General features: G+C 34.4%; 1 protein-coding gene across 1 annotated transcript in view; it reads right to left on the bottom strand.

Annotated features, from left to right (window-relative positions):
* LOC137403815 (cationic amino acid transporter 2-like) overlaps positions 1–24,137 on the bottom strand; it is a 33,933-nt gene that overhangs the window by 2,561 nt on the left and 7,235 nt on the right. The window contains exons 5-12 of the mRNA XM_068089870.1: positions 23,723–23,878; positions 20,306–20,457; positions 17,728–17,845; positions 16,757–16,954; positions 14,230–14,394; positions 12,517–12,619; positions 4,256–4,413; positions 593–874 (exon numbers count right to left, since the gene is read on the bottom strand). Of these exons, the coding sequence (XP_067945971.1) occupies positions 593–874; positions 4,256–4,413; positions 12,517–12,619; positions 14,230–14,394; positions 16,757–16,954; positions 17,728–17,845; positions 20,306–20,457; positions 23,723–23,878 (1,332 nt within the window). The remainder of the gene's footprint in view (positions 1–592; positions 875–4,255; positions 4,414–12,516; positions 12,620–14,229; positions 14,395–16,756; positions 16,955–17,727; positions 17,846–20,305; positions 20,458–23,722; positions 23,879–24,137) is intronic.

Here is a 24,137-nt window from a genome sequence, read left to right as displayed (position 1 = left end):
CATAAAGATCAAGAATTTCAAATATTGGCAATCAGATAGAAGTGGCACTCAAATAAAAGTGGCGCTCAAATCGAAGTGATGTTCAATTAAATGGTGGCACTCATTTTTCAACCTTCTCCCATAATTGCGCTCAAATGGAGGTAGCGCTCAAATAGAGGTGACGTTCCAATAGAGGTGGCGTTCAAATAGAGGTGACGTTCCAATAAAGGCAGTGTTCAAATACAGGTTTTATGTTATTCAGCAATTTGTAGATTACCTACACTAGTTCAATACATTACGTAGTATCAGCAATATTACACTGAGATGAGTCCAGTCAACCAATAACAATAATATCGGCTTGGCATTACATACTTTATGTTGAGAAGTTGCTGAATTCTGCTGGTTTATTAGAAGATATTTTATCAATGTTCAAAATCTCAGCTTATTACAATGTTCAAAATCTCAGTTTATTAGGATGTTTTAAGAACTGTATAAGCATGAAAATAGTTCATGCTATGTTTGATATAAGGTTTCAACGTTTACACCCAAGTAGTAGGACGTCTGTTTCTCTTATGCCAATTTAAGCGTGCATTGTAGCAAGTATCATGCTTACCCACAAACATCCAAGAGCCAAACCTAATCCATGTGGCGCCCGACAGTTTTAGCATCAATATTATGTTTACAGATATGCTCAGTGCTGCCACAATTGGCAGAAATGGTACTTTGAAAGTGCAGGCTTGCTGACTCTGTGGCTGCCGATATATGATGGCAACACAAACGATGACTCCAACAGCTCCTACGCTGAATGGTATCCACAAGTAGGTGTTTTGAGCGGGTGTAAAGACGTCCAAACCCATTAGCATAATGGCCAAGGCCATCACCAATGAGAATATAGCTACAAAAATGAAGTTCTTGCAAGTCTTAGCGCTTACAGCAGCGGTAAGATAGTTAGAAACAACATTTATCTCTCATACACTCTGACTGATGCCAAACTATCCCCAGCCGATAACCATTCATCTTATCCTTGCACTAGCAATTTTGCCAGCATTTTAAAATAATCAGAATTTATTGCTTCTAGGCATGTAACTTTTTCATCTTTGTAACATAAAAGCTAAGCGATTGCTATTAAAGATATGAAAGAATATGATACGATGGTACAGAGGAGAGGTAATAGAGAAAGGGCTGCGCAGATGTAGGGCTAGTTGAAAAGGACTTACGACCACGAAGATGCATCTTTGCACACCTTAACAATCAAATTAGAGACGTGTGTAACAAACACAACTACAGTGTAAAAGAGCGTTGACTATCCTAAAGTCTATGTAAAGTCATAGGAATGTTAGTATTGATATGTATTAGTATTGGTGAACATAGAATGAAAATCCATAGAAATAACACTTTTACTACAATCCACTAGGTTGGCATCAAGCTTAGCACAGACAAATGATTTTTAAAAATGCTATTTTTATTGGCCGAAAGGAGGCAACTCTAACAAGAAGTATTCCTGTATTTAAGCAACTATCACCTAACATCTGATACAAATAAGACAAATGTGTATCAGTTTTTAAAAATTGTGTTTAACCCTTTAAAAAGGCACAGTTTTAACACCTGCAGAGTGGCAGTGGCACCCTCTTACTATAATTGTGTTGGTTGTGCCTACCCACAACTATAACCATAAAATACAACTATACACATTCAAACAACAGCTATTGCAACTATAAAATATTCAAACCTTACTTTGTCCCGACTGGAACTAAAGGTTGACCACTTTTCATTATCGAAACTAAAATTCCTTTATAACTCATAAGAATCTCAACTGCATAATAAGTTATTACTTACCCTGTGGTAGATGCGGACTGAGGAAAACCAACTGCGACGCACAACCCTTACAAAACCTTTTAGCAATTACATGTAAAATTTAGCTTGAAATGCCACAACAACAACATCGTGTAGATTCTTTATTACGAGAATTGCATAAAACTTAGAGAATTTTTTTAAGTTTTTTAAACTTTCTCAAATTTTAGTATGTCATAATATAACATCTTATCTGTCAAAAACTTTAAAAAAATATAAAATTCGTCCATTGGTTCAAGATATATTAACGATTTTATGACATATCATCGGGATGCCAATGTAGGCGACAAAAGGCCAACACGCTACTCATAAAACACTAATGAACAGCACAGTATGACATGAGACATGAGACAGGAATATAGTACACTGTTTTAGTGTTTTACATACTTCATCTCTCTTAGCTTGTGTCTTCTTCTCAGTCATAGGGTGATAATAATTACGACACCGCTGACTGATGTTTTTAGCTTTTTCTTGCTGGTCTTTGCGAAGCTTTTGGTAACTATTACCGTCTACCAATTTTAGATGCCTTGAAGGCCTATTTAAAATGGCATATGTTAGTTGCACCAGCGTATGATACCAGCTAGCCTACATAGCTTTATTAGCTATTACAGTACTTTACTCATAAACCGACCTAAGAAAAAGATTGTTTATTTTACGTAAAGAAATTAACAGCATATCCATTATAAAATCAAAAGAAATTTAATTCAAATAAAATTGCGTCAATATGCGGATGCTGCAGCCAACAAATTTATTTACATTTATTGAACAACATTTTTTTAAATTCATATTTTTACCAAATCTACTAATTAAAAATTAGCACTTGTTTAAATTCTTGATACCATTTAAAACACTAATAATAAATATTTTATAGAACATAAACAATAAATATTTCCAAAAATCAGTATTAAATCTAGGAGGTGATATTTTAATGGAGTATTGTACTATTTATATTAATTAATGATAGAATAATAATTATTATACAATTTTCGTAAATAATAAAATAATTAGTATTTAGATAATAAATGTAAATGGTTGACTAAAGTCCAACAAACAGTGAATATAATGTAAGACATATATTAACAGCATGAAATACTTGTTATATCTAAAAATACTATTCAATTTCATGTAAGAATAAAAAATTATAATTTAGGAATGATAATATTTACATTTTGTTAAAAATGAAATTAATGTTTTCAATGTTTGGTTTGCTATATTCTTATTCACCAAGAAAATAAGAAGAGAAGAGCTCAGAAACACATTAACTTATCAATGTAAGGCAAGTGCATAGTAAATACTATATTATATAAAAACTTAATTTTAAATAAAAATTCACTAGCAGTTTTGGTATATATGTTCACATCGCAAAACACTAATGGAAATGTAGTTATACACTAAATAGTGGCAACTGTGACGATCGTAGCTGTTCATACATAACCTCCACAGCATTACTATACATGCGTTTAAAAAAGAGTAGTCATTCTATGTTATTAAAACCAATAGAGAAGGATTCACAATGATCTCTTCCGTAATTTGCTGTATATTTTATTTTGCCAATGGTGCATATAATTTTTTTTCATGGTTGAAGATGCATATCTGGATAATTTTAAATTATTGTTGATGTCGTGATAATCATAGTTGAATAATAGTGTCATGTTTACGATGTAAATCTTTTTGCAATACCAAAGACCAAGGTGTTCAAAGACCAATTATTATTTTAAACAATTGCTAGAGGTATCAAATTTCCCATTTTACTACAAAGTTGTCTGGATGAAGTAGTGAGGTAATTATAATAATTTTTAGAAGTTACTATTTAGCCATATTACTATTGTGGCAAATTTTAATGACCAGAGTAATGCTGTATTGCAGGTGTTAATAACTGTAAAACTGGTGATTGGAGGTTAAATGCTTATGAATTATATTATATTTAAACTGTAACAAAAGTTGTTTTATTTCACTTATTTATTTTCAGTTAATGTTCATTATATTATACAGTTTATGATAAAATAAAATGCGGAGGTTATGAAAATAAAGAATTGTTTTGTAAAAGTTTAAAGGTTGTCTTGCAACAAAATTCACATTACAGTTATTTGGTATCAAAAGATTCACCCTGTCTTACTCTGCTGTGTTGTAGGTGCAAAGTATGTGGAAATGTTATGTCAAGCTCTTAAAAGTTCAAAAATGAACAGTTAATCGCCGCATCACGAAACTGCCGTAGATTAATTCACAAAACCTAATTCAAATAATTCATAATTCAATAAAACCATTTCTATCGTTCTTACGCGTCTATTTCCCCGTCATTGTAATGCTGTCATTTTGAGCACTGATATCTCAACACCTACCTGAGAGTTGATTGCAGGTTGGCCGATTACAAAGAAATTAATTGAAATGTAAGAAACAATCTAGTTTTTCAACTAAAAATACTAACCAATTGCACAAATAGTGTATGCAACCGTGTGTTGGGACTTTATTGTGGGCCGTCTGCACGGCCTTCCTCTCCAGTCCAATACCCCTTCATATAGATCTGTCATATGCTGCTCTGATGATTCGTCATGGAGTTCAAGCGGTTCCACATCTACTTTATACCTAAAATAATTATATACGATGCTTCAATCATATTACAAGTTTGAATGTTTGCAATGACAAAAATTTTTTATGGCAAATTTGCATCAGTAACCTGCTTTGGAGAGCTATCTTCTTCCTTAAAAAGAACAACAACTCCAAAATTGCTAAATTAAAATATAAAATTAAGTAGAGCAGACCTTCACCTTCACTGGTTTTAATTTGTTCCAGTCCCAGTCTTGGCATCACAAAGCAAAACTTTTATATAGAAGGGTATAGAAACCCATAGTAAATATCTAATACAAATACCCCCTGGTGAAAATCATCAAAACTATATATACGTACTGTACATATTAAAAACTCGAAATTCCCCTGTCATACAGCCCACGACTAAAGTGATAATGGAAAAAAGAAAAGGTACTGCTGGTTGAGAAATGCAATATTAGCAGACAAAGTGCAGTGCAATAGGAGAACTGCAATGGTAGCTGTAATGAACTGGGTGTTATTATGTACAACAAACAGTAATAATGAAAGGAAAAGATTATATGTTTATATCTCTCCCCTGCAATAGGAGAAATGCAATATTAGAAGTAAAATGGCAAGCGTCTGTGTAATATACACAGTTTGAAAGTTGGCTGTGTTGAATGTAGAATGGTTTTGACAGCGATCTGTAACAGAAAGCAAGCATTAGCATTCACGTGTGTCTGGAAGTTTTTTGGAAACTGGAGCAAAATAAAGAAATGTTCTTGTTTGTAGTTCAAGGGGCATTGTAGTTCGGCCCAAGCTTGTACATAAGATGTAAAGAAATTTGGCTAATGTTCTAGATAACTTAATGAAACCTTCGGTAATTGGACAAAAAAACGTAGGCTGATAAACTGTGTACCACATTTTTGTACCTGTAAATCAATATTGCAATGTCATAATATTACGATTTACTGAAGGTAAAACAAACGGTCTACGTTTATTACAGAAACCTTCGGCAATTGGACAATGCCATAGACTGGTGAAATGTGCATGTTTTTCTACTATCTGTCACACGGCTTTATGGGCGTTTTGTTGGCCGGTCTCAACTTTGATTAAAAAGGCTTGTCAGGCGACTTTGGACCAAATGAATCTTTCTAGTTATGTATCATCCGATCAGAAGGGTAAGTTTTAGGATATTGTCGACAATTTTCAAAGACTTGGTAACATATTTAAATAGGTGTATATGTGTTTTGTAACATTATTATACTTAAACGGCTCCAAAGAAAAATGGTTAAATTCTTCGATGGGATTTCGGTACAAAGGTTTGGGTATGGCTGTTGGTGGATACTTTTCGGGAGTTGTGTGCACATATACATTTATGATAAAGCTCCCAAACACACTTGCTTCGCTCGTGTTTGGTCGTGGGATTAATAACAAATAATAGAAGAATTTTAGTTACAGTGTGTTGTTATCAATTTGTTAATCACTGAAGGTTGTCATGAATAAACAAACGGCTAAGATTACAAGTTTTACTAACACCGCCGGATACGGGTGGTGCGTGTTGTATTGCGTTAATTTATAAAACGAGAAATATGATGACAAGTTATATAACAATAATGTATGAAATGTTACATAATATTAATGTGTACCAGAAAATGCTAATATATAATGTGAAGTAATTAGTGAATGAACTGTGTTATGTAATATCACTCGAAGTGTTATAGTGTTAGTCTATGACACGCAACATACAGTAACTATAGTGTATTTAGTGATTATGACTGAAATAAAATGTAACCTTAGAATGTACTATGTGCAGCACGTACCATAAGAAGTTCTTACTTTCGAGGCAGACGTATAACATAAACGTTGAAATTAACTTAAATGAATTTAGATTATCAAACACATATTTAACTTTTTTAATCTTAAATATTTAATCTTAAAAGCCGGCATCCCTGCATTCCTAGGGTGTCAGAAACCCTAACGGCTGGAATACCAGCATTCACATGGCTCTGTTTACAAATGTTGTTTCTAAATAACAGCGTAAACCAATCAACTTAATTCTTGCACGGGGCGTTAAACCAGCAATTTCACTTCCATCTTTACCCATTTTCAAATACCTTTATCTACTTCCTTCGTTATAGTAACAATTTTTATTGGAACGACATCGTGAAAAAATTAATAAGACTCGTCCGTTGGTGGGTCATGTATGATTGTGAGGCAAATGAAGATTACATGATACTAACTATAATTTACCAGATTATTTTGAGTCATGAAATGATGATGAATGTTTGCTCGATGGATATGATGCTACTGTAAAGATTTTTGCAAGTTTTTAAAACTACAAATTTTTATGGTTATTGCCCGAAGAACTGTGAAACACTTTTTTAATATTCGGTGACATTTGCCGTGTTGCCGAACTATTTTACTAGTGTTTTACCAAACATTGTATTATGAGCATACTTAAATATATTTAATAGAAGTTTAAAAACTTGCGATCGTTGGTCAAGTTGCCCAGGGATACTGACACACATTGACAATTACAGCCAGGGATACTGACACACATTGACAATTACAGCCAGGGATACTGACACACATTGACAATTACAGCCAGGGATACTGACACACATTGACAATTACAGCCAGGGATACTGACACACATTGACAATTACAGCCAGGGATACTGACACACATTGACAATTACAGCCAGGGATACTGACACACATTGACAATTACAGCCAGGGATACTGACACACATTGACAATTACAGCCAGGGATACTGACACACATTGACAATTACAGCCAGGGATACTGACACACATTGACAATTACAGCCAGGGTTACTGACACACATTGACAATTACAGCCAGGGATACTGACACACATTGACAATTACAGCCAGGGATACTGACACACATTGACAATTACAGCCAGGGATACTGACACACATTGACAATTACAGCCAGGGATACTGACACACATTGACAATTACAGCCAGGGATACTGACACACATTGACAATTACAGCCAGGGATACTGACACACATTGACAATTACAGCCAGGGATACTGACACACATTGACAATTACAGCCAGGGATACTGACACACATTGACAATTACAGCCAGGGATACTGACACACATTGACAATTACAGCCAGGGATACTGACACACATTGACAATTACAGCCAGGGATACTGACACACATTGACAATTACAGCCAGGGATACTGACACACATTGACAATTACAGCCAGGGATACTGACACACATTGACAATTACAGCCAGGGTTACTGACACACATTGACAATTACAGCCAGGGATACTGACACACATTGACAATTACAGCCAGGGATACTGACACACATTGACAATTACAGCCAGGGATACTGACACACATTGACAATTACAGCCAGGGATACTGACACACATTGACAATTACAGCCAGGGATACTGACACACATTGACAATTACAGCCAGGGATACTGACACACATTGACAATTTCAGCCAGGAATACTGACACACATTGACAATTACAGCCAGGGATACTGACACACATTGACAATTACAGCCAGGGTTACTGACACACATTGACAATTACAGCCAGGGATACTGACACACATTGACAATTACAGCCAGGGATACTGACACACATTGACAATTTCAGCCAGGAATACTGACACACATTGACAATTACAGCCAGGGATACTGACACACATTGACAATTACAGCCAGGGATACTGACACACATTGACAATTACAGCCAGGGATACTGACACACATTGACAATTTCAGCCAGGGATACTGACACACATTGACAATTACAGCCAGGGATACTGACACACATTGACAATTACAGCCAGGGATACTGACACACATTGACAATTTCAGCCAGGAATACTGACACACATTGACAATTACAGCCAGGGATACTGACACACATTGACAATTACAGCCAGGAATACTGACACACATTGACAATTACAGCCAGGGATACTGACACACATTGACAATTTCAGCCAGGGATACTGACACACATTGACAATTACAGCCAGGGATACTGACACACATTGACAATTACAGCCAGGAATACTGACACACATTGACAATTACAGCCAGGGATACTGACACACATTGACAATTACAGCCAGGGATACTGACACACATTGACAATTACAGCCAGGGATACTGACACACATTGACAATTACAGCCAGGGATACTGACACACATTGACAATTACAGCCAGGGATACTGACACACATTGACAATTACAGCCAGGGATACTGACACACATTGACAATTTCAGCCAGGAATACTGACACACATTGACAATTACAGCCAGGGATACTGACACACATTGACAATTACAGCCAGGGATACTGACACACATTGACAATTACAGCCAGGGTTCAAAGGGTTAAAGCTAAGTTTATGTATGTATTTTTACTATTTTACTCAACTTCACTTTACTCATCGCTAATATTTTAACACTTATCATTCCCAGTTTCGTTTTTCTAATACCTCATAACGAGTAACGCCGAACTTATGGAGAACGAGGATCGCATCTCTTCCATTCATTTTATTACCTATCTGTTTTCAGTTTCACTTTCATAATAGCTATTAACGAACATCGCCGAACTGAGCGAGATCGAGCGTCGTATCTCTTTCATTTGTCATTAGAAGGATTTTGGCGAATAGCATATTAGCATACTCGTTATTTCGACGTAATCAGCACACCGACTGCTAATATCAAATTTCGAGATTAATTTTTGTTGATTTTGTATGCCGAAAAATATTTCGTATGAAGGATGAAAAACCCCCATTTTTGTTCTGCATCGCAGGATGAAAAAATCGTACGAAAGGTCATCGTAATCCACTCGTCAGGGCATGCTGTAAACTGTTTTGCAGGCATACTTTTATCTTTCACTTTCATCGTTACATGAGAATAACATGAATAACAACTTAAAAAGTCGAACGAACAACTAACAGAAAAAATAAAATAATAATAATAGTATCTCTGCTCAAAATAACAACAATAATAATACTATCTCTGCTCGAAATAACAACAATAATAATAGTATCTCTGCTCAAAATAACAACAATAATAATACTATCTCTGCTCGAAATAACAACAATAATAATACTATCTCTGCTCAAAATAACAACAATAATAATACTATCTCTGCTCGAAATAACAATAATAATCCCACGACCAAACACGAGCGAAGCGATGGGTTGGGAGATTTATGACAAATGCATATGTGCACACAACTCCCGAAAAACTATCCGTTAATGGCGGTTACCAAACCGAAAGTTCTTCAACAAATTTAACCATTTTTCTGTAAAGTCGTTTAAGTATAATAATGATACAAAACAAATATAAACCTATTTAAAGGTTGACTTGCAACAAAATTCACATTACAGTTATTTGGTATCAAAAGATTCACCATGTCTTACTCTGTTGCGTTGTAAATGCCAAATATGTGGAAATGTGATTACAAGCCCTTAAACGTTCAAAAACGAAAAGCCGCCGTAGATTGGAATCTCTTTATTTCGATGACATAGCCACGAAATTTGGCTATCGTCTTGTCACGTATGTTCTCACGTGAATTGAAAGACCAATACAAAGCTCAATGTAAAACTTATCGCAGCACTAGTTTATGACAAACACTTCGGGTTTTACATAAGACCCCGTATCAAATATAGATGCTCGCTACTTTACAGTTTTGTTACGGCATTATTCAATCGTCATGTCGTAATTTGATCATGTGACCCAATACTTCGCAAATAATTTTTGCAGCACTTTTCAATTATCACAGGTAACCAACAGGCTCGTCATGATTATCAGACAATGATATGTACTCCTTCGAGGTAAGGTTAAAAAGTTAAATGAATTTTTACGGTAAGTTATAAGATATCACTGCTAAAAGTGACAGCATTACAATGATGACAAAACAGACGCGTAAAAACAATAGACATGGTTTTATTGAATGCGTGAAGTATATTTGTGAAAATATTTCGACGAATAAGGTTGCATGAAAATGTAAACAGAAACCATCTAACACAGCTACGTCACATTTGAGCCGTTTTGGAAAGAGAATCCAAACTACGGCGGTCTCGGGTGGCTGCGATTAACTGTTTGTTTTTGAGATTTTAAGAGCTTGTAATCACATTTCTACATATTTGGCACCTACAACACAACAAAGTAAGACATGGTGAATCTTATGATACCAAATAACTGTAATGTGAATTTTGTTGCAAGTCAACCTTTAAATATGTCACCAAATCTTTGAAAGGTTACTGCAATATCCTAAAACTAACCCATCTGGTCGGATTATACATAAATAGACAGATTAATTCGGCCTAAAAATCGATATAAAAACTTGCCAAGCCTATTTTAATCAAAATTAAAACCGGTCAACGAAACGCCGATAAGGCGGTGCGACAGACAGTAGAACTATTAAGTCATGCGCATTTCACGAAAAAAGCGTGCACATTTCACCAGTCTATCACATTGTCTAATTGCCGAAGGTTTCTGTAATTACTGTAAAAGTACTGTAGTGCTGAAAAGTAATCAATTTTTTTTGCTGATTCTACTGGACTCCAACAATTTGGACACATAATGAATACTTTGGTATTCCAACTGATGTCCAAAGCAGTGAAAGTAAAAGAAATGGCGATGATATTTTTTTAACGATTCTTTTTCTATTTTAATGATACAATATATAATTAACGTACAAGTACTGAAAAGTAATTGTTTCTTCTTGCCGGTTCTACCAGACTCTGACATTTTGGATACTTATAATGAATACTGTGGTACTCCAACTGATGTCCAAAGCCGTTAATGTAAATGAAATGACGATGATATTTTTCTAAAGATTCTTATAAGATTATTACAATACTAATTGTAATAATAATTATTCGATTTTATAAGATGTAGTTACCTATAGGAATGATTATTCAAATTTACAAGATCAAAGTATATAGTGACCAATGGAGTGCAATATGTTACTGTTATTTTTCTAAAGATTTGTTGATGGTACTACGGTTGTGCCCAATTTTGCGGTGCTGCCAAGCCGTTTTTAATATCTGCAAAATTAAGTAATAGGCCTACATTTTCTTCCAGATACACATCTATTTCTATGACAACCAGCTAAAATCGGTTTAGATTTTTAAACTCAGCATAATTCTTTAGATATAAATACAAAAATCTAGATAAATATCACAACCCCTTGATATTGGTTGCTATGACCTGGTATGCTATGGTTGCTATATACAGCCTCCAAGCTATAGATAAGATATATATATATATATATATATATATATATATATATAAGATATATCTATATATATATATAAGATATATATAAGATATATATATAAGATATATATATAAGATATATATATGATATATATGATATATATAAGATATATATAGATATACATATATATATATACATGTATATATATATATGTATAAATGTATGTATGTATAAATGTATGTATGTATAAATGTATGTATGTATAAATGTTATGTATATATATGTATATTGTACAGCAGCTTGCCATTTTACTTCTAATATTGCATTTCTCCTATTGCAGGGAGGGATATAAACATATCATCTTTTCCTTTCATTTTTGCTGTTTGTTGTACATAATAACACCCAGTACATTACAGCTACCATTGCAGCTACCATTGCAGTTATCCTATTGCACTGCACTTTGACTGCTAATATTGCATTTCTCAACCAGCAGTACCCTTTTTTTCCATTATCACTTTGGTCGTGGGCTGTATGACAGGGGAATTTCTAGTACTATCTCTGCTCGAAACAACAATAATAATACTATCTCTGCCCGAAATAACAATAATAATAGTATCTCTGCTCAAAATAAGAATAATAAATATACACCGAAAGCCTGGCATAAGCTTCTTATAAATTTCTAAAAATATGTTCTAATGAAGTTGATATAACTGGCCAAAGCTATCCCATTGTATAGCTTTCATAAAATGATTATTGATTATTCACAGCTTTCTGATGAGGCACAACGGGTAGAGTAAGGACAGCAATAAATCACGCTGATATTAGTTGCAACACTGAAATGTGTTCAACATGGGTTTCATAAAAAGACTCACAGTGTGACGAGAAAGTGAGTTAATGAACATACCTGAGTAGAAGGACGCTACAGGCTACTAAGGTATAAGCCATCAGTGTACCTATGGACATCATGTCTACCAACTCTTTGAGATTAAAGATTGCAGCCATTATTCCTGAAAAGTAAAATTCATGAATGGTTTTTCACTATGAAAATGTTTACCATGGACATAAAAACATTTTTTAATAAAAGTGAAGATACCTACATACGATCATGACCAAGATAGAATAACACTGTTAACAACACTTTCAGACCATGCAAATAATCAATATAAAAAAAATCTCCAGGAAATGCCACACTGTGGGAAGGGGGTAACGTTTTGCAGAAATCTGAATATGCTTTTGAAGCTAATTGTGAAATAGACTAACTAATGAGGTCATGTATGAGACAGACTAGCTAATCAGATCATGTTTGAAACAGACTAACTAATCAGGTCACATTTGAAACAGACCAACTAATCAGGTCATGTGTGAAACAGACTAAACAAGCAAACAGGCTACGAAAAAACTTTATTTGTATGAAACATTTGCAGGTGATACCAAACCCATACATAATTGAGGGCATTTATTAAAGCTAAATTTTCCTCTAACAGATCATGAGACCTGTTACTAACAGATCATGAGACCTGTTACTAACAGATCATGAGACCTGTTACTAACAGATCATGAGACCTGTTACTAACAGATCATGAGACCTGTTACTAACAGATCATGAGACCTGTTACTAACAGATCATGAGACCTGTTACTAACAGATCATGAGACCTGTTACTAACAGATCATGAGACCTGTTACTAACAGACCATGAGACCTGTTACTAACAGATCATGAGACCTGTTACTAACAGATCATGAGACCTGTTACTAACAGATCATGAGACCTGTTACTAACAGATCATGAGACCTGTTACTAACAGACCATGAGACCTGTTACTAACAGATCATGAGACCTGTTACTAACAGATCATGAGACCTGTTACTAACAGATCATGAGACCTGTTACTAACAGATCATGAGACCTGTTACTAACAGACCATGAGACCTGTTACTAACAGATCATGAGACCTGTTACTAACAGATCATGAGACCTGTTACTAACAGATCATGAGACCTGTTAGTAACAGATCATGAGACCTGTTACTAACAGATCATGAGACCTGTTACTAACAGATCATGAGACCTGTTACTAACAGATCATGAGACCTGTTACTAACAGATCATGAAACCTGTTACTAACAGATCATGAGACCTGTTACTAACAGATCATGAGACCTGTTACTAACAGATCATGAGACCTGTTACAAACAGATCATGAGACCTGTTACTAACAGATCATGAGACCTGTTACTAACAGATATCTTCAGCAGAGAACAAGTTTGTTTTCCTATTTCCTATCACAAGACATACGCAGCTAAACATTGTAGCGATATGGCCACCAACCATTCTAACTGCACTGTACAGTCATTCATTTTGGTGAATCAAAGCTACTTCCGGTTTACCAAGTGTTACAAATGAGCTGACAACCTGCGACATGTACCTGAATTTACAGATGATGTCCTTGTAATGTGAATAAAACGAAGTGTTGGTTTCAAAAGCATGATTACTATACTGTTTGGATACTAGAATGCATACAATTTGAAATAAGAAAACATGTAAATACGATCTCTCATTATCAATAATGCATGCGGTTTCCTATCACATCACAATAGACATAAGCATGAGTCATACCAGCAAAAAGTCCAGACAGCATAGTAGCAATAAATGGGGTCTTGAATCTATCATTAATGGTGGCAAGGAATTTAAAGATAAGTCCATCAGAGGCCATGGCATAAAGAATTCTGGGTAATGGAAACATGGCACCAAGTAAGCTGGTCGAAAGGCCTGCAATTGCTCCTGGAATAAAACAGAAGTTAATGCCACTCATGTAAAACATACTCTAATAGAATAGGTGACAGCGTTTTAAAGGAATTATCTTCAGTTTGCAGCTTTTACAGTTGTGAAAATGTCATGTGAATGAAATCTGGAAGTTGGTTAGAAAAAATGAACACAGAAAAAAGAATCCAGGTGACAGGAGATCTCATCATTTTTTCTTAATACTGAAGCCTCATCTTGTATACATGAGCGAGTCTCCTCATCCTAGACCGTATTGACCGTATTGACAATATTCAATTGACTTTAAAAGTGTTTAGGAAAACCCAATTCTTTTTTAACTGGCTTTCAAAGCTGTAAGCTTGTAAAATACAATGGGAAACAGAAATCAAATGAAATAAATAGTTTTTTTGGCACTCTCTCAAGGATATGAGGTTAGAGGTTACTAAAGAAACATAATGGTTGATGCAAGCCAGATAGAGTGTGTGCATTTCTATGAACAGAAAATCAAACAATTTTAGGATGAAGCTCTTGTCGCATGAAAAGCTTTCTAGTCCTATTTCGATCTTTATTACTAAAATTTCAAAAGCATGCCAATAGAAACTATTGATCTGTCAGCAGATCAATAGAAACTTGATCTGCCAGCATATCAATAGAAACTAATGATCTGTCAGCAGACCAATAGAAACTAATGATCTGTCAGCAGACCAATAGAAACTAATGATCTGTCAACGTATCAATAGAAACTGATGATCTGTCAGCATACCAATAGAAACTAATGATCTGTCAGCATACCAATAGAAACTAATGTTCTGTCAGCATATCAATAGAAACTAATGATCTGTCAGCATATCAATAGAAACTGATGATCTGTCAGCATACCAATAGAAACTAATGATCTGTCAGCATACCAATAGAAACTAATGATCTGTCAGCATATCAATAGAAACTAATGTTCTGTCAGCATATCAATAGAAACTAATGTTCTGTCAGCAATATCTGCCAAAGGAATGTTATGTACACACATTACATCAGAAGTAGAGAAAAACAAAACAACAAAGCTAAGTTTACTCAGATCTGGTGGGAAACATTTCCCAAATCATCTCAGGCCAAGGCTCGAAATTGTTAATACATAAGACGACTCCATTTGTTAAACAGTAAACCTTTTACATCTAGCTATATACTAGCTATATACTAGCTATATACTAGCTATATACTAGCTATATACTAGCTATATACTAGCTATATACTAGCTATATACTAGCTATATACTAGCTATATACTAGCTATATACTAGCTATATACTAGCTATATACTAGCTATATACTAGCTATATACTAGCAATGCAGGTGGTGAAAGCAAAGTTCAGATTTCAATAAAAATTGTTAAGAACTTTTTTATATGCTATAGATCTCAAAATATTTTGGCATCATGACAAAATGAAATTTTACCAATTCATCCGCATTGTAACACTTCTTGCGACAGCCAAGAAGATGAATGATGAAACATTGGCAACCAAGCACTGTATTCGACAAGAAAAAGGAAGTCTTTCCTACAAATACTATTGTATTTTCCAGACTAATCTGTGACTTTTTTTCTCAAAATATAGTCAGTGCATATAACGATGTGAGCAGACCAACTCAAACTTGCGATTAATTTACAGCATTTATCTTTCTGGTAGTGCATGGAATATACGTGTATCTTCAGTTCTGTATACAGTATTTCATTAAATTACAGCGTAGCCTTTTAAGACAAATCAGCAACTGAAGTAAGATGGTATAATTTTGTTTTATCAAATGATTATTGATTTCGATCATGTGACATCCTGATCATGTGACATCCTGATCATGTGATATCCTGATCATGTGACATCCTGATCATGTGACATACTGATCATGTGACATCCTGATCATGTGACATCCTGATCATGTGACATCCTGATCATGTGACATCCTGATCATGTGACATCCTGATCATGTGACATTCTGATTATTAAATAAGAGCGCCAGCTTTAGGACGCATAAGATTACAATGTTAATGATTTTGAAAGAAAATGACAGATTCTCTGTATTTTTTATGAAATAAATGTTTATTATGAATGAAAAATTATATTTTTCTACTGATACCCAAAACAAGGCTTATTGTAAATATATACAGTAGCTATATGGATAGTCGGTAACAATACACTGTTGAAAAGAGGCGCAAGTTATCGCATGGGGCGGTTTATATACAGTACCTGTAGCACGGCCTTTCTGTTTAGGCCAAAATATTTTGGGTTCATTGCTGTCACAAATTGACCTTTACATGCAAGTAATACGTATCAAATATGAACTAACTAAAGGTTATAACAAAAGGTTAGAGCTGAGCCAATACCAAGTTTACCTACCTATTGATATAATCCACTGCGCTACTACATAGCCTACTTGCTTGAAAGCTATGGGAAGAGGAGCAGAATCATCCATTATATAGTAGGGAACCATGAGAGTGATGATTATTGAAACACTGCAGTAGGCAGCGCAGCAGGCTAGTAGAGATATGATGATGCTGATGGGTATTGCTTTCTGCGGGTTCTTCACCTCCTCACCTGTATATAGTTTCAAAATTGTTTTATTACCAGTTTATCTATGAAATAGATGAAGCATGAATCAGCCTCAGTTTAGCAAACAAAAAGGAGACAACTTCTGCCTTTTAAATATGATAGAGATGTCTGGTAGGTTATTCAGTTGCTGTGCAGCAGTAGTGTCATTCTTATCATCCTTATTATTACTATTGTTTATTATTCTTAGTCGAATACACAAAATAAGTGTAACCATTAACAACAACAATAATATGGTGAAAAACACGAACAGAAAAAATTGAAATATTTAGATCCACTTTCTGGCTAGTCGCACTCAATACAATTGTATGCAATTTCAGTAAAAAACAAATTCGTACAGTTGTATTATATTTCTTATAGGAATCAAATAATTATTTCAACTTATTATTTTCAGTTTCCGAAAAGGAAACTTCACGAAGAATCGCAAAAACATTCGAGTGTAAGGATTCAACACATTTATAGCATGAGTTTATATTTATAGCATGAGTTTATATTTATAGCATGAGTTTATATTTATAGCATGAGTTTATAGCATTTATAGCATGAGTTTATAGCATTTATAGCATGAGTTTATAGCATTTACAGCATGAGTTCATAGCATTTATAGCATGAGTTCATAGCATTTATAGCATGAGTTCATAGCATTTATAGCAGGAGTGCTATTATGCTATACAAAACTATTTGACAGTGAGAGAGGATTGCAATATCTTAACTTTCAATGAAAAAGCTTTTGAACAAAAAAACAGTCAGCGCCGGAATACCTGTAGTAGCGATTGCATCAAAGCCAACAAAAGCGTAAAAACACGTAGAGGCACCAGCGAGCATCTCTGAGAATCCAAATGGCATGAACCCTCCATTATCTATGGCAGGCTCTTTTTTCTGAAAGATAAACAGAAGCATTTGAATGGTGGATCACATTTTATCGCAAGTCAACCTTTTACTAAATTATCGAAGCAGATAAGCAGAAGACAAGAGAAATAATAAATATACTAGGGTTACAGCACGCTGATCAATGAAGCGACATATAAACGTTTCAAAAAAGTTTGCGCGTGAATAAAACATTCAGAACAAAGTGGAAAAGACAATTGCTTGTTTTTAACCAAAGTCATAGAAATATTATGTAGTGACCAGTGAGTCTAACTTATCATAAAACCTCTAATTGAACGCGACCTTTAATTGAACGTGACCTCTATTTGAACGCCACCTCTAGTTAAAGGCCATCTATATTTGACCGCCACTATGAGAGAAGAGTTGAAAAATAGAGAGCATCATCCTTTAATTGAAAGCTATCTCAATTCGACTGCCATTTAGACATTCTTCGATCTTTACAAACTCATAATAGCGAGTCATCAGTAGAAAAGTGTCCACAAATTGTATTACTAATGAATCGTTTACATTGATAACAATTTTCTCATTGTCCAACTCAAAAAGCTTTTCATTTTTTTTCATTAAAACTTTGAGAGCGACACCATAAAAATCTATAACTGTCTCAGGCTAATAGTAGTTCCTTGTTTAAGATGGTCTTAATACCTCAAAGTACTGTATATAAAAACAGTTTATATTTACGATAGTATATGAATGACTAGCTTTATGCTAAAAGTTGTGATTAATGCGCATGGCGCAAAAAGTTCATCATGACATGTGCCTGTGTGAAATAAATTGAGTAAAAGTTTTGCTCTGCTAAAAAAATTGTTTCGACGCTAATATTGACTAGTTTAGCAGTGCAGAAGAAGAGTTGAAGTCAGAAAATATTGTGAAAGATATTGAACAACCAGAAGATGTTTGTTCCATTGAAAGCAACAATCAGAATGCGGCTGGCTGAGCAAATGATGCAAATATTTTTGTTTTGTAAAAACATTAATTTTTGCTTCTGCATGAATTATAAGTATGGCTCGTTTATGTCGCTTGCTCATGAATATATATTTGTAGCACTTGATAGATTAGTATATTATATAACTTATAAATTTGCAGTTTTATAGCATATTAGTTGATAGGATCATTGAGGTAATCTAATCTTACAATTGATCGACGCTCATAACTCCTCTTCTATTGCACATAGAAAGCTATTTTTGGCTGCAAACTGTAGCAAACATATCAATGAGTGCAATGAGCTTTTATACAACATTGTTAAATATAGTTGTAAAACTATATCTTCAAATTTAGAATAAAATGCAAAATTGAAAGCTTTAACAAATTGGAAAGCAGGACATGGGCTATAATGTCATCGCAGATTAATTGCAAGCAATAGATATCAACTGTTAGAGATATCTCTTGGCATATGAATGCATATTTATTAAGATATCTTTCACAAGTTGTAGGTAAGTTAGCAGATTCATTGCATCCAAGTTTTAATATCGCTCCACCCGAAAACGAGGGCAAAATATAGGTGACATTCGCTTTGCCGGTAAAAGGGGTAAATTTGTCTCCCAAAAATTCTTACGAGCTATTTGAAAAATACAACACCAGCATCTATTTGAACGCCAGCCTTGATTTGAATGTCACCTCTATTTGAATGTCACTTCTATTTGACCACTACTACGGAGGAAGGGTTGAAAAAATAGAGCGCCATGGCATTCGATTAAAGGTTTTACGGTATGTTATAAAAATAGCATTAGGCCTCTTACAGAATTAATTTGATTATATAAAATTTAACAGAGACTTGTAATATCTAAAAGTTTCCTAGTTACTGGCTCCGCCACAGATCTGCTAGTCGCTTAAATAGGAGTAATATTGATATGAAGATGTTTAGTAAGCTAAATTCATTTAAGTTTACTTAAACATTTATGCTAGATGTCTGTCTGCAAGGTAAAAACTTCCTGCGGTACGTACTGCTAGTACTGAACATAGTAACGTTACATTTGATCGCAGACCGTAACCACTAAATACACTAAAGTTTTCATAGGTTACAATAGTTTCTAAGGTTAACATATTATTTTGTTACTAATGTTTATTATGTACAGTATGTATATAAAACTTTAATTAATTTTACCAGAGGGTGTTTGCATTAGATATTTACTAGAGGTTTTGATACCCCTCTCTAAGAAATTTTCGCCTTACGGTGCCAACACTGGAATGAATTAAAATCATATAGCGAGGGTTCAATGTATGTCTAGCTGTAAGCTACAAGCCTACAAAAATGTTGTTGAAAGTTTTCTGGCTGTCTGAGAGCTAGAAAAGCTAATGTGTGATATCTAGTGCTGCTGAGATGGAACAAAGACACCACAACTGGATTTTTAACTGAACACTCAGGCCTAAACTAAATGGAATAGTACTGATAAAATTTGACAATTTGTCCAAATCACAAAGCTGCCCACTGCCGGGCAGCGTATCTAGACTCACATCGTTGATATAAGCATGTGGAGGTAGACTCCAGTTTGCAGGGTCTGCCTTGAAAGCACCGCAGATGACAGCGTAGAGTACGATTAACAGGTTGAGGCCCGTGAATATATTGTTGAATCTTGTGGACTCCTTGACTCCAATAGCTAACACAACTGCAACAAGTACACGCATACAAATTGAGCGATTTTCCGGAAATGCTCGGAGCATTAAAGAAAATATATTTTTACTACTTGGCTGATGCCTTTTTACAAATGACCAATCATATCACATTCAACAGACTGCGTTGCTTATAACATGTCATAAAACTGATTCTATATAGACAATGAAGCCTCTCATATCAATATCTTCAACGATGAAATTGCCAATAAAACAGTAAGAGATGTGTTGTACTTGTTATACTTACATTACTTTTTATCAATAATCAATGGTGTAATCAATTGATAATTATGCATGTTTTTTGGTACGCACATAAGTCACACCTTGAGGAAAACACTTCTCACTGTTTGGTAAATACATATGCATATGTCACACCTTCAGGATAACACTGCTCGCTGTTGGGTAAATACATATACATATGTCACACCTTCAGGATAACACTGCTCACTGTTTGGTATATACATATGCATATGTCACACCTTCAGGATAACACTGCACAGTGTTTGGTAAATACATATGCATGTCACACCTTCAGTATAACACTGCAGTGTTTGGTATATACATACTAAACAGTGCGCTAACTAAAGTCACACCTACATGGTAACACCTTCAGTGTTACCATGTAGGTGTGAAGAATATATATATATACACTAGCGGAATGGCTGTAATGTAGCATGAGTATGTATACATGGTAACACTGTAGGTGTTACCATGTTATAATGTTAACGGCTTCAGTGTTAACATTATAACATGTTAACACTGGAGGTGTTACCATGTAGGTGTGACATTAAGGTGTTACACAAAAAGAGCATTTCGACTAACTACAAATCTACATCATATACCAGCATATCTTATTCCAACAAATAATCTATCTAAGTCCTTGCATCTTCTTAGTTTACCCACTAAATGTTTATCTTACGCCAATTAAAATTTTCAAGGTTTTTCACGGTTTGTGTCCTCGTTTTTTACAGAAAGGTTACAGGTTTTCGAATCATTTCAACTGACGTGATATGAACAAATTGAATACAACATGTGACAATTATTTGGAAAATATTAATGCCAGCTGCTTTAACAATCTTAATATCCGACCTCTTAGCAGAGAGAAAGGTACTTTAAACACTGTAGTCAAACCATTTATTTGAATTAGTGGCTAACTGGCGCCCTTTTCTTTGTGTTTAAATATTCTTGTATGACATAACTTCAAAAACATTTCTATTTGAAATGAAATTATTGCGTACCAAATTATATATATATTATAAGTTATATTGCATATACGTATTATACATTATATTGCATATACATGCTATCAGTTATATTGCATATATATATATATTATAAGTTATATTGCATATACGTATTATACATTATATTGCATATACATGCTATCAGTTATATTGCATATATATATATATATATTATAAGTTATATTACATATATATCTGTATATATATATCCAGCATGAAACGGATATTTCATGCCTAAATTTTAATAGCTATAGCTGAACAAACCGAACTACACACATAAAACTTGAGATGTACATGTATAAATATATACATCTCAAAGTTTATGTGGGTATATATATTTAGATTATATATATATATATATATATATATATATATATATATATATATATATATATATATATATATATATATATATATAATCTAAATATATATATATATATATATATAGAGATATATATATATATATAATAGAGTCAGTATTTGCAGTCTCTTGAATAAAAGAGCTCAATAATAAAATAGAGCAATGTAAAATTAAGTAAGATGAAAGTTCAGTAAAAAACAATTTTATTACTAGTAGTTTCATATTGCAAAGCAATAATTATTGCTATACACCAACTAAGCAACACGAGATGGATGGATTCATTGGGCGATATATGTCGCTATGCGGGTGATAATACCCCGCTTCTCCGCTTTTATGTAATAGTAAGAGCCATAGATAACTAACTTACTCAACTTAGCCATTGGCAATGTGCCAGTCTAATGGCAAGTGGCAGGCAACTACATTACTTGTCATTGCTTATAACATGATTTTTAATACCCGCACAACGCTGGTCATTCTGCTAGCATAGGCTGTATATATATACTGTACTAGCTGTGCTACCCGACGTTGCCCGGGTATTAAAGATCAGCTTATAAACAATGAGAGGTAATGTAGTTGCCTACTACTTGCTATAAGCCTGGCACAATGCCATTGGATAATTTGAGTAAGCTTACTAATAAGAGCTGTCACTCTTCATGACGTTACGCGATTACGCTGCGTCCTAACGGAGAGTGGTAGCGTATTTGCTCCCATATACATAGTGACATATATCGCCTATTGAATCCATCAAGCTCGTGTGGCTGAATTGGTAGGGGATTGGACTGGCAAATGGGATGGTCCGAGACCAAATCTTCTGAGGTACAGATACTTTATGCCTAGATAATAATAGCTATAGCTGGACTACTCGATATACACAGACTTTGAAAAATATATATGCTAGTGGAATGTCTATTATGTAGCATGAGTATATATATATTTTTCTTCATAAATACCCCATAAAGCCACCTTCAAGAGTAAAATATGATAACAGTTACTCAACTTTACAAAACTAACTATTCCTTTCATTTCGTGATAAACCTATCTTTTGAGGAGAGTAACATTTAGACAATTTTTATGTGAGAGAGTCTGATTCTAGCCTGCAGCAATAAAGTCAGCAGCCTCACAATTCCAGCAACATAAGAACAAACTACACAATATATAATATTTCATTTCCTGATTGCAGTGAGCACACAAATTGAATTAGATGATCCCAAATGCCATTTGCTTAAACACTTACACGAGGAATATCATGGTATCTTGATTTTGTTTTGGATGAAAAGTATATTTGTTAAATTTAAAGTGTTTTAATATTGAATATCATTTATCCCTAATAACCAACACATGCAGAGTTGCCACATCGCTTTACAGTATCAATAACCTGATGAAGAAGTTGAGCTGGGCAATTATTAAAATATCGGTTCATTCTAGATGAAAAATGGCACAAGGAGTTGTCTGCTCTTTTCTAATGATAACTAGAAAAGCAAAAAAGACAATGTTTGATACACGCGTTTTGTAGAAGGCAATGTCCAGTTACTTGAGATACAGTTCTTCATCAAACTACTAGCTGTATTAACTGAACAAATACTCAGAGTATAGGCCAGTAAGCTCATACTCTAACCAAAATAGTGTCTAAGGGCTCCTCATTACTCATTTACTTACCTGTGAGAACAATTGTGATGCCAAAAGCAAAAAAATCCGGATATGATCCAAGAAAATCGATGTGCATAGGCAAAGTCGTGTTGAAATAGTGGGCAATCTTGTGGTGGATAAGAGAGTCAAAGTAGTTAGACCATGCGCTAGCTACGCTAGCTGTTCCTACAAAAAAACCATAGCCAGGTGATGCAATAAGCGAATCTGTAAGTTTACAGAAAGAGTTGAAATATAACACCACAAAGATTTTTGTAATACCCCTAAAAATGACATGGGAACCAGACTGCTGCGCGCTACAACTGTAATTAGGCCGACAAGGAAGTAGCTTAATATATTGTAATAGCCTCTCACTAAGGTCATCATTTTAATGCAAGCAGATAAACCGCTGTCACATTGTAAAGCAGCTAAAGCACAGCTCTGTAGA

This window comes from Watersipora subatra, chromosome 9 (assembly GCF_963576615.1).
Source record: "Watersipora subatra chromosome 9, tzWatSuba1.1, whole genome shotgun sequence".
Classification (NCBI taxonomy): Eukaryota; Metazoa; Bryozoa; class Gymnolaemata; order Cheilostomatida; family Watersiporidae; genus Watersipora; species Watersipora subatra.
This window is presented reverse-complemented; position numbering and strand designations above follow the sequence as displayed.